Here is a 13,287-nt window from a genome sequence, read left to right as displayed (position 1 = left end):
AATAAGCTATTTTACATATGTATACTATATTGTTCCTCTTATTGTTTTCAAATATTCATATGCTTTTTAAATGCTAAATTGCAGGCTTATATTTGTATTTATCGTTGTCTAAATATTATTTGTATTATTTAACCAATTATTTTTACTCTATATTTTTTTGCTTTTTCATTAATTTTTTTTTTTTTGCGTGCTTTGTTAAAGTTTATATAATTTACTTTACATAATACTCGAAAAAATATATATATGACAAAAATGTGGCACAGTTTATATTGTATTTTGCATTATATTGATTATGTTTCTTGCTTAGCGTTACTATCGTAAAATTGTCTAATTATTTAATTTTTAGCTACTATATTTAGTTTTTTCAATTTCTTGAATTTATTTTATAACCTGTATCAAATTGAGAAGGTAGCGAGTGTACTGAAAGTTTGATATGAGATGTGAAGTAAATTGGTAAATGGCCAATGAGGGCAAAAGGCAAAAGCTTGTGGAATCATCTAAATAGAATCGAATGAACGCAAACTTTTTATGGACTGTATGGCATTCTGTAGCTAGTTTCACCTTTACTTCATTTACTGACTGTGCATGTGTGTAGCTCATGTGCTTTTCCAAAAGTAATTTATGCGGTTTAGATATGGTATACGTAATCAATTGTGTGTTGTTGTGTTTTTAATTTGATTGGTTTTTATATAAATATGACAAAATATATATTTGTTGAAATTTATATTATTTTTTCATTTTATAATATTTTTTAATTGTTCCTTTATACCTGTTGCTTATGACAAATAAATTCGTTTAGAGTTTGGGTCAAGTCTATCATTAAGTGGTTTTACATTCATTTTTAAATATTTTGAATACATTGTTCTTATAATTCATTTGGTTTTAAAGATATGAGTTCATATATGCATATATATGTATATATATATATACATAAATAAAAGTATCTTGTTCTTTTTGTAAATTTATACTGTATACTATTTCATGACCTAATTAACTGCACTACTTAAAAAAATTAGGTTTGAATTTTTTCAAGTAATTTCCATATTTTTACACACAGTGATGTGTATAGCTAATTTACATTGTATACCTCTATATATTTATATATAACTGGGCTTCTCACATAACAATATTTCATTATTGAACTATCCGTGTATATCCTTTGGCAATAATATTTTGTAATTTGTATTTTGTATGTATTTGAAAATTTTGACAGATTATCAAATTTTGAATGCTGAATCCGCTACCAAGTATATTCAAGGCCAAATATATTTGCTTACATGATATTTGAAACGTATATGTATGAAAGTATAAGTTATGTGCACGCACTCAAGATGACTGTGACAACATTACATGGCTTGTCTAATGATATGTGAAAAGTTTTTAGCTATTACTTTTGGCGAGAAGCATAATGTATGTATTTGAAGTCCTATAAATGGGTCATTCATCTGAAATCTACATTCGGAAATTTTTTTCGTACTAAACATTCGAAATTTTTTTTGTTGGTTGATGAAAAATATTGGATACGAATTTTTTTGGTTTGAAAGCAGGACTGGTTATTTGTTCTAAGATTTATTATTAACAGCAGAAAAATGTTAATAAACGTTCGGTTGCACCGAAGCTAGAATATCCTTCTCACATAAGCAAGTTTCTATACAAGAACTTGATTTTTATCGGTCAGTTTGTTTGGTAGTTAAACAACAATAATGAAATAATTAAGAGAAATAAGGCTGAGTTGTCAGTCTTTGGCTGGATAAAAATCCGTGTCCATTTATCGCTTTTGAGTGTTTTGGATATTTCTTTTTAACATTATTATTACCAAAAATGTGGCTGCAATTTCTTTAATAATATAGATAGAATTTATTTTTAGTTGATTACTAAAAACTATTAACCCATTAATTGCATCTTGACTCGCTTAACCGCCGAACATTGCATGCATATTTGTAATATATAATATGTATACTTGTATACATTTAAGTATAATTAGCTTTCCAGCCTCATGAGTCCATAACTAAGCCACCGCAAGATAACAGAAAGTAAAGGATGTTTATGCAACTATAATTTGCATTCACATTAATGTTTTGAAGGCTTACTCGGAACTATACTTGCTTATTCTTGTAATACTCATATTCACAAACTATTAAAAGCAAATTATAACGAAACGAATAATACGTTTTTTATGATATACAACGAAACTACATTAAAATCAACGGTTTGCGGTGCGCCCTTCTGATGATACCGTTACGTAACGCTAATTGCTCCATTTTCATTGCCGGAAGCGGTTGTATTAACATTAAGAAGGGGTGTGTTGTCTGCAGCCAACACTGGCAGCGTCTTCGTCGTTACTGTTGTTGTACCTGGCATAGACGTCGTTGTCGCTACTGTTGTCTCTGAGGCATGGCATTTTAGCGCTGTCAGATTTCCGACGCTTTCTGTGCATGCCTTATCCTCAGCAGTAGTTTCAATCGCTTCAATTATTGTTGGTGCAGCTGCTTCGTTAGCTATAACATCGCTTGTAGTATTACGTTGCATACTGTTGTTGGGTTTCACAACAGCAGCACTCAATATATTGGGTATGTGGACATTTGTTGCAGCCGCCGCCGCTGCCACGGACGCCAAGTGATGACTGAATTGTTGAAAATGTTGGTTGAACAATGGTGGATGTGCATGCGAATGGCGGAGGGATGCATGATGGTGCGTTGGTGGCGTTGGCTGTCCAGTAGATGTATGCAAATGGAATTGCTGCTGATAATGTTGCGGTACTGGCGGGAATAAACACGTCGTTGCTAACTGCTGTTGTTGAGGCGATGAAGCGGTTGAGGATATTCGTAAGGCTAGTTGTTTTGGCAGTTGTTGATTGTTATGATTATATTTCTTTGCTGCGATCCCGTTAGTATTGCTACTGGATGCTGTTGATATATTATCAAAACATGATGAATTGCTGTTTTTGTCAGCCGTTGCAATGATATTCTTAAAATTATTGTTAGTAGTTGTCACAATATTTTTATTGGTATTGCTTGTACTTTCACTGCATTTCGTCAGCTGATTAATGCTGAGCGGGTTGTTGATATCATGTGGATTAGCGCCTATAGGGTTTCGTTGAGCAGGAGCAACTGCCTTTTCGAAAGTATCGCCAACAGGTGAAGACGGCGCAGACGACGAAACGCTCGATTTTGCCATCGCGGCTGGTAAAGGTTTGACTGTGTCGCTGACTAACGGTGTCGACGTAACTGCCATTGAATTATTTTCACAAGCACTGTTATTGCCGGTGTTATTGGTAAAAGACGGATCGCTATTGTTATTGAAGGAAATAAAACCATTTAAATCGTCGTTGGCTCTCTTGCCCACGGTGTTGGTGGTTGTAGTATTGGATGCAGTGCCGGATGATATTTTATTGGCATTTGATAGAATATGTTCTATGGAAATTATAGCTCCTGCGCTTGATTCTAGGCCGCTTGGTGGAAAGCAATTGTTATTCAGCAATAGGCCGGAAGGACTAGGATTCAGAAGTGAACGCATAGTGCGTTCTGTGAAGGCGGCCGTGGTTGTCACACCAGACGCTGATGATGAGGTATTTATTAGAGTGTTGCTGCTGCTAATACATATGCCACTGGAGCTCTTATTTGACAGAGATGGAGATATAATTGTGCTTCTCCCGACACCAATGCTACCACTACAGATAAACGATCTTCCGGCATGCTCGTAAATACCGTTGTGTGAGGATGTAGTATGCGGATGCGGCTGGTGCTGCTGCAGAAGGTGCTGATGTTGACTTAAATGAATTTGATGTTGGCTCGACTGTTGCATACGAATTTGTTGAGCTGCCGAATCGATACCGCTGTTCGGTTGTTGTAGTTGCTGCTGACTTTGCACATTCTGATCTTGTTGATTGTCAGTAAGTCCAAATGGCAGACCGATCGTTGAGGGCGTTGCAGGACTAGGGAGCAGATTTAATGGGCTAGCCATACTGGTAGACGGGCTTTGAAGACTAGACAAACCGCTTTGGCAGCCCGGACTAGATAGCGAATGATTCAGTGATCCGGTATCATCGTCAGGTGTTTTGTTGTTGTCATCAATACTGCCTGGACTACCCAGATTTTCATCACTAGCATTGTCATCTAGATCGTCTAAGTCCTGAAAGCTATCATCTTTGGTGCCACTGATACCGGCACTACCTCTCAATCCTTCCATATAGCGTATGCATTTCTTTTTACGTCTGAGCATAAGAATGAAAATGATACGTATACACCCATAAAGAAAGAGAAAAAGTAAATAATTAATAACTGGAAATTATTAGAGACACACATACCAATGCAAATTTACACATTAACTGAACTTTTACATTTGGAACTATTTTCTTAATCTTCGTGCTTTTTTATGGCTTCTTATTTAGACTTAAATGTTAGAGATGTAATATTCCTTTGCAAAGGTTTGTGCTTTTAATGAGGATTAATTGTAAAATGTATGCATATTTATAAATGTATACACACATATACATACATACATTTGTATATTATAGACATTTAAAAAGTGAAATATGCGTATAAATAATTAATAAAACGAAATCTTTTAGGTCAATGTTCTGTCTAAAGACATAAGTAAAAAAAAGCTCCAAATACGCGTGCATCATGCGACATTTATAAGGGTGTATATTTAAAACCAATCAATTCACATAGAATGTTATGAATTACTTTAAAATCAATAAAAGAAAAAGCCAAAATTCTCTAAATACTATTTTTAAAATGCTTAAAATTGCGAAGCGAGGGTAAAGCAACATTGCAACATTGGAAAATATTTTGAATTTCAACGATAATGTAAAAAATGCCATTAATTTATGAAACGTATATATTACAGCTCCATTGATTAACATATGAAATTGTCATTTAAGAAACAGAAAATACTAAACGCACCATGTATACCTGTAGTCTATGGTCAACTAGCGTTGGATTGATTTTTTACTATTTTTAATCTATATCGTTAACGGCACTGTACAAGGCTAGCTGTCCAAAGAGAGAAAGTATCAATATTTTTGTATGAATAATGTTTCCAACTTCTTGTTGGGTTAAATTAGGTTATCGTAATATGGACCTCACTTGGACAGCTTTCAAAACCATTGTGATATTAAAACTTTATCATATCATTTGATAAAGCTCTTTGAGCCTATTACAAATTTGTTGAGATGGCTACTGTCAATTCCTGCTATGTCTCCTAGTTCTCTGGAGGTAAGATTGTCGGGATGTTTCAATTTCATTGTGGTAAAGGTTTGTCAATGGAGGAGAAAGCGCGTACATGTCTTGTTACATTTAAGAAAATGTAGCCGCTGAGCATTTCATCGTTAATACAATGTATTCCACAATAATTGAATTGATTGTATAACAAGTTGTTATTAAATAATGTCATCAGTACCGCATGAATTTTCTTACCTCAATTTTGCTTCAATAAAGAGTCTTCAATGCGCAATTACTCTGCTCAATCGAAATGTAATCCAAGAAATTAACACAATTATAATATGGCACTCAACATCGTCGAATGTAGAAAGAAGTTTGTTTGACAATCTGAATTTGTTTATTCATTTAACCACCAGAAAAAGAGTGGTAAAAAAATAATTGGAAAAGGTCTTAAAACTTAAGATATTATGTTTTAGGTGCTATTATATTATCCAACTCGTTGAAGTTAGCGCTATAAATATACATATGAACTACGATACCATAAATATATTCCCGTCTTATACCACAAATAGGACATAAAGATCCACATAAATCTTCTTAATCAGGGGAAATATAGTAAAATAGTGCGATGAGTTTTATTAAAAGTAAGGGCACTGGTTTTGGGAAATTTTAACTTTTTGCCTTACAAATAAGTTGTTTATTTAACTAAGTCTGTCGATTAGTTGAGAAAATGTGCAAAAACAAGGTGAATTAAAAACAAAAACATATATTTACCTACAAAAAATATTGACAATGTAAAATAATACCAGCATTGTATTTTCTAATGATAAGAAAATATATACAATGTGTTGTAATGATCTCGCACTGATTAGAGGTAAGGAGGCTGGTACTACCAATTTCCTGGCATAGGAGGTACTAGGACAAGCTTTTAGCAAAGATAAATGAAAGTTATCAAGCAACTGAGCTCTATCATGAATAATTTTTGGTATGCGCAGGAAGAAGATTGAATACCTGCAGATTTTTAATTTATACACAGATGGTATACGTCGGTAGTATATTTAGGGTTATTCCTATTTCAACGTTTGTAATATGCATACATTGTAGCATAACAATCCTTATATAATCAATGATTTGATTTGCAATTATATGCGTAAAGTAATCGACAATGAAGTATTAGTAATCATGCACTTGTAACAAATTCAACATAACAATTATAATAACCAAAATTCTTAAATTTATAACAACATCCAAACAACAATTGCGTATATATTGAAAAAAAAAAAATGACAAAATTAATGCATAAAATAAAGTCTGTCCTTTTGATGAGATAATTAATCCATACTTGTATGTGTGTGTATGTATTTGTATGTACATAAATATGTACATGTATTGGAAAGCGTTGCGCCAACGCGAAGTTTTCTTGTATGTATTTTCCGTTCTATTGTAAACACCGTAAAATATACGAAATTCCACTCATAAAAAATATGTTTAATTAAATAACATTTTAAATATTATTAAAAAAAAATTATATTAACAACATACAACAATATCAATATATTTGTTAACATCAAAGGAACTACGTAAGCATAGGTTTTATTGTATTCTCAGAACAAATATTTTTAATAAATACATATGATCATATTATAGATGTAGATACTTGATTACCCTGTGGGCTAGTGACATACCTATTTATGATATCTATTTAGTTATAATATGTTATTTTCTCAGGTGATTTTGATCTGCAAAGATCAAATAGAGATATATACAAAAAGAGTAAGGAATAATAACAAAGATCTACGAAAACATTTTTTGGAGCCCTTAATTCTATTTTATAATATAATTTGGTTAATTAGTCTACGAAATGTCGTGCGAAACTGTCAAAATCTTGAAACTAGATTCAGGTTTCTTATCGATCGATAATAGTGAATGTCATAATTATAATGAATTATTATTATTATTTTTATTTAGTAATATCGACACGCCATCGTTAAGAAGCTATTGTATAAATAGTCCAAAAAAATTTGTTATATTTGTCGTAAATATGTACATAGGTCAAAAAGTTGGAATCCACTAACAGATTCATTAAAAAAACGCACCCTGGTCAAAGCTATAATACGCTTCACAAATAAAAGAGTTTCCATACAAGAGTTTTATTTTGATCGGTCTGTTTGTATGGCAGCTATAAACAATAGTGGACGATAGCCTTGCGACCAAGCTTCTTTGACGGGTTCAAAATTTCAGAGCGAAATCTCAAAACCTGAAAGACTAGTTCGTATATATACAGAGTTGTGGACAGACAGACGAACATAGCAGAGTTAGTTCAAAACATTTTAAGTAACTTTATAAAGAAGAGTTAACTACCTGGGCCATATTTTTCATTGCATTGGAGCTCGAGGAGCGTATAGCTATACTCAGATCCCTGTGATGTTCTGTAGAGATCGATTGGAGTGAATCTAGAAAGGTCTTTAATTTAAAGATGCCTGTAATCTTTAAAATAATGTATATGAATTGAATGTTTTGATTGAAATGTATTTACATTTTTTTATTTTTTTATGTAGCAATTAAAATCAAAAGTTTAGACATTAACTTTACATTACGTCATTTATAAGTAGGTTTGTATATGATGAGAATCTTATCTAGTGAAATAAAAAATGGCAAATAAATAAAAGGCTATCAGCAATAAAGGCGCGTGTAGAGACGAAAAAAATTTATATTATTATCCGATTCACTAAGGGTTGGAGAGAAATTAATCTAACAACCTATATGAGTTGTACAAAAAACAGGCAACACTTGTGGTGCAATCCTGCGCTGGCATGTCCTCTGACCCATGCATGGTGGTTAAAAAAGTTTTAGTAATTAATACCTTAATTCTGTTTTGTATGATTAATTATTTTTTTATTTTTGAGAATAATTTCTGTTTTGAGCCATTCAGAATAGTAAAACTGGCCTAAATACACAGAACAAATCTTGGTAGCCTTGGAGATGCCACTTTAATTATAGCTTTGTTGATGATTTTATACGTAATTGTTCTGACAAGAAAGCAGCACGCCGAGAGAGTGAGCAGAGAAGTGGCGAATCGAAAACAGCTAATATTACAGGGCATCTCGACAGACAACTTATGTACATTGCTAACAATCTGTTAAATACATTGCCATTGAGGCTGGCTTGTGTGGGCATTTGATATCATGAAATAATCATTCATGCCGTCGGGTATGTAGGTTCGAGCTGATATAGCTAATGCTTTGAGCTTTTGAATCCTTTCAAAATTTAATGAGGGTGATAAAATTTATATGGAAAATGAAAAAAAGAAGTGTACTTTTTTTTTATTTCTTGAAAAAAAATTTAGTATTTAAAAACGAAGATAGTTGTTACACAATGTTTATTTACTAATTAATTAATAAATTTAATATATGAATTGATATTTATGTATGTTAACAAATACCTTTATACTTTAATGATTGAAAAAATATATTTTAAGCAATTAGGTATCTTAAATTGGCTGTCGAGATGCTCTTTCAATTAAAAGCTGTTCTCCCTTGCTGGTATGGATAATAATTTAGTCGCTTTATGGTATATTGTCTTGATTGGAAACATTTTATTTGAATATTCAAATTTTATATATTAGCTACCTAAAGAAACTTACTACTTATAAGTGTGTTCGAATTAGTAGACTTAATATCATCATGTACAAATGCATAAATTATATATATACATAATATATTCAAATGTGAAGTTCAAAAGTAATGCCATTTAAGATACTTGTATTTCTATAGCCCGTTATTAAAGTTGAAAGTACACTATCGCATACATACATATGTTATTGCCAGTGCACTTCATGCAATTATATAATTCACTCATAAGTGATAAGAAAAATATATATACGAGGATGAAATGAACAGCTGTAATTTTTTTTAAATACGTACATTTGTAGAGAAGTTGGACACAATCAGAACACAAATAACACAATAAACATGCCTTTCAACGGTTATTATAATGAGGGCCAAAAATGCACATGGCACTATTATCAACAATAGCACAACTATGAACTCCGCATATATGATTACATTAGGGTGTCCGTTATTTTCAGTTGATAATTTCTGCACACGCCCTCTGAAGCTTTAGTTTTTGCTCTAAAAATACGGATACACATAAACCAGTTTCTATCCCATGTATATCGCATCATGGCATTTTTTCGTATTTTGAGTTAACCAAATAAATCTGGTACAGAAAATAACAGTTATTGCGTAATTCTCTACTAAAAAAAATTATTATGAAGGAAGGGTCGGTTATATCGGTAGTAGTAGAAATTTTTTGTTTTTTTTAGGAGTACACATATATGACAAAAACTTTTAAAAAGTGATTTTTATTATTTTCCTCACAAATTAATCTTTATATTTTAATATTAAGTTTCACTTACAAATCAAAATATAGCGATTATTTCGTGAGGAAAAATTATAAATAGAAAAATAATTATCATACTTGTTACAGTCCCCGCAATAAATTTATCACTCTGAAAAAGCTTTCCTCTAAAAGTTAAAGTTACACATCAAATGCCCTGAACATCCATACTAATGATATAATGCTGTGATCAAATTGAAAGGGGAATTTCGTCCATTTCATCCCCTTCAAAGTAATCGCCTCCCGCTGAACTACACTTATGCCTACGAATTTTCCAGTCATCATAGCATTTGGAAAAACTCTCCGTCGTGATGACCATCAGAATCTTCTTCGATTCAGCTTTCATATCCTCAATTCAGTCAAAACGGTGTCCTCGGAGTGGTCATGTGAATTTGTTGAATAGCCAGAAGTTACACGAAGGTAAATCAGGCGAATGCAGTGGTTGCGGCACGATATTAGTTGAAAATGTGTCGAAATGATCACGAATAACCAATGCAGTATGAGATGGTGCATTATCGCACTTCTTTGTCCAATAAATTCAGACATATGTAGTTAAAATCGAAGAATTCAATTTCAGAGCCTTACTAAACGGCGCGTATTACAAATACTAATGAATATTTTGACGTGGAATTAAGCATAGATATCACTAACAATACTACCAACTTACAGAAAAAAAAAATTGCCGATTCGAAAAACACGCGGAGTAGAAATAAATAAATTCACCTTTCAATTTGATCACAGTAGTATACATTTAGTATTGCTCATACGAATATGGTACATTTGAGGCATAACTTCATTATTATTATAATATTATCACTTTATTTTAAGTTGTAGTTTTATTTGCTTAGAAGATAAAAAAAATAAATATTGTAAAATGTATGGGAAAAGTAAAAATTATACTCAATACAAAGAGCTTGGATCCTTATGTTTAGGACAAAGGCGTTTGAAAAAAAATCAACTTTGGAAATAACGGTCACCTTAATCCTCATATGCATGTACATTAGTACATAGCCATAAGTATTGCTAGATATTCAGTCGATACATATATTGTAAAATTTAAAAAATCAAATTAATATTCTTTGTATTACTTAGGATAACTAAGGTTTATAAACATTTACATTTAAATGTTTACAAAAAAACGCAATTCAACAGAAACGCAAACGTAAATAAAAACAATAAAAATTGCAAATATTAACGAGAAGCGAACAAAGAAAACAATATTGAAAAACACATATGCTCACAAACGGAACGAAGCATTTATAAAAAGTTTACTCATACGGGCATTAAAGTGGTTCGGTAGATATGGTTGCTGTTGTTATGTTTGTAGTTGTTCGGTGATGTATGGATGTATCTAAAATAAAGTTGTTATCCACATTGGTTCTACTCGTGAAATATGCTAGACCTTTATCCTTACAAAGATATCAGTAGGCAACATTAAAAGTGTCTGGTTGGTCTAGCTATGAGCAACTGTAGCGTTTTCGATGTTGATTATTTCTGTTTTCATTCATATTCCGTGGCTCGTATTTACATTTCTCTTTGAACTTTAACTAATTCAATAAGCATTTCCTTGAAAAAATAAGTGCGATTATTGTGTGCGTTTACTTTTGCATTGTGACATTTTTTGTCTCGTAAACAGCTGTTCATTAGGCTCATCTAGCTTAATCAATTTGTTGTACTATGGTATATTTTATGTTTTAAACTATTTAACTATATACAAATGTATATACATATGTAATATCTCAAGTTAATAATGTCACAACTACACACTGTCGCCGTTATGCATTGTTATCGATATCCTTATACATACAAATGTATGTAATATACATTAACAATATTTGACACGTCTACAAATACTCTTCGGGATTTCAATATTAGCAATGGGTGCATATGCATATGGTTTATATTAGTATGAATGTATATACTATGTTTAACTATGGTTTGAGTTCTTTTAAGCGTCTCTCTTTAACTCAGCAAACGCTAAATCGTTCAGCATCATCTAAATTAGTTGTACTTATAAGTTTACATAAGTTGGCGGCGCCTGTGGTGACGGTTGCTGTTGTCCACTGCTTCCAGCCCCACTACTACCATTAGTACTTGTCGCTGTTGTAGCCGCTGACATCATATTGTTGATAGCGGATGTGGGTTGTAGCATGTTTGCGGTATTCAAGTTGTTATTATTTGTTTGGGAGGCTTGATTGTTATTGACTTGACCAGCAGCTGCTGCAGCTGCAGCAACAGCAGCTTGATTCAGTAGTTGGGCTGCGGCGGCATTTATGGAACCATGTCCACTCGCAGCAATAATACCACCATTCGCGCTAACTCCTCCGCCACTAGGAGACGCTATTAAATTGCTGTTTCCACTGCTACTGCCATTGGCGCAAGAAGTCACTGCTGAATTGAGCATTTGCAGATGATTTGAAGAGGACGTCGAAGAGGACGACGATGAGGAGGATGATAAATTGGGCATAATAATTGTACTTCCAATACCAGAGACGACTGGTGTCAATATGCCGGTAGTAAGTCCGCGGTTACCAACACTTACGCCACTTACTCCAACACCTATGGCTGGATTTGACATTGTGCTTAAATTGGGGCTACCGATATATTCATAGAAAGATGTCAGGATGCATTTATATTTTTATGGTTGCGTGTATTTTCGTTAAAAATTATTTTGTTATTATCATCATTAGTTTAATTATTGTAATTATCCAAAATAATTTCGAGTTGTGCAAGCGTAAGGAAACAAAGAAGAAGATATTGGATTTGTCTTGATAAATGTTTCTATATTCTATTAAAGTTACAGATATTAGTACATAAAGATAATATACTATATGTATTCGAAATACGAATTTGAAAAAAACCAACACAGACAAACACATTCATTCACACCCGTATCAGTTAGTAATAATGGTGATGGTATAAATGTTCAATATGTAATAAAAGAAGACGACGCAGAAAAAACATTATTTAAATGTGTACGACGGCAAAGGGAGCGCAAAAGAAAATATATTTTATGGATTCTGGACAACATGGTATGTATTTAATACTAATAATTTAAAGATTAATGTATTATTTGGTTCTTTTTCGATAAAACAATGAGTCATCAAAAAAACTAAACAATTTTTTTTAATTTTTTAGAAATTAGTGTTTTTGTTATAGTGTCGGGGGAGGTCGAGCTATAAATTATTTTTTTTTTTACTAAACTACAAGGTTTCTATAAGCTTAAACATTTTCCCCATCTTTCGCCCCCTTTAAAAAAAGCGCGTTTAATTGGTTGGTCTTTTGCATAAAATGAGTACTGCTTTATTTATTTTTTTTAATTAAATACTGAAAACCTGCTAAATTATTCTAGACGGGTGGTATATAGGTGGATAAGGGGGCTCTTTTGGAGCCGGTGTGAAAATTGGACAATGGGCGTGGCCCGCCCACTTTTTGGTGAAATCCCATATCTCGGGACCCGTCAGACCAATTTCGACTAAATTTAGTATTTGATTTTATTTTAATATTTCTATGTCACAGTGGGAAAATGAGCGACATCGGACTACAATCACAACTACTTCCCATATAACACAACTTTAAATTCCATTTGATTCTTTCACTTTCCAATACACAAACTACGAAGTAACTGATAAAACAATAAGATTTTGCTGTAATAATTCCCTTAAAGTATGCCACATTTCTACCAAAAATTGTTCAAATCCAACCAAAAATGTTCAAGCCCATA

General features: G+C 32.5%; 1 protein-coding gene across 16 annotated transcripts in view; it reads right to left on the bottom strand.

The window, feature by feature from the left end:
- Positions 1-206: 206 nt before the first annotated feature.
- The window catches only part of LOC120779428 (protein pangolin, isoforms A/H/I/S), a 268,570-nt gene continuing 255,489 nt past the window's right edge, over positions 207-13,287 (bottom strand). For 14 of the 16 annotated variants that reach the window (XM_040111659.1, XM_040111660.1, XM_040111655.1 and 11 more), the window contains one exon: positions 207-4,213. In XM_040111659.1, coding sequence (XP_039967593.1) covers positions 2,239-4,213 — 1,975 coding nt within the window. In that variant the 3' untranslated portion in view covers positions 207-2,238. Of the gene's footprint in view, positions 4,214-10,841; positions 12,158-13,287 lie in introns of those variants that run through there. The other 2 variants (XM_040111662.1, XM_040111649.1) reach the window with 1 other exon arrangement.

Source organism: Bactrocera tryoni, unplaced genomic scaffold (genome assembly GCF_016617805.1).
Source record: "Bactrocera tryoni isolate S06 unplaced genomic scaffold, CSIRO_BtryS06_freeze2 scaffold_11, whole genome shotgun sequence".
NCBI classification, from domain to species: Eukaryota; Metazoa; Arthropoda; class Insecta; order Diptera; family Tephritidae; genus Bactrocera; species Bactrocera tryoni.
This window is presented reverse-complemented; position numbering and strand designations above follow the sequence as displayed.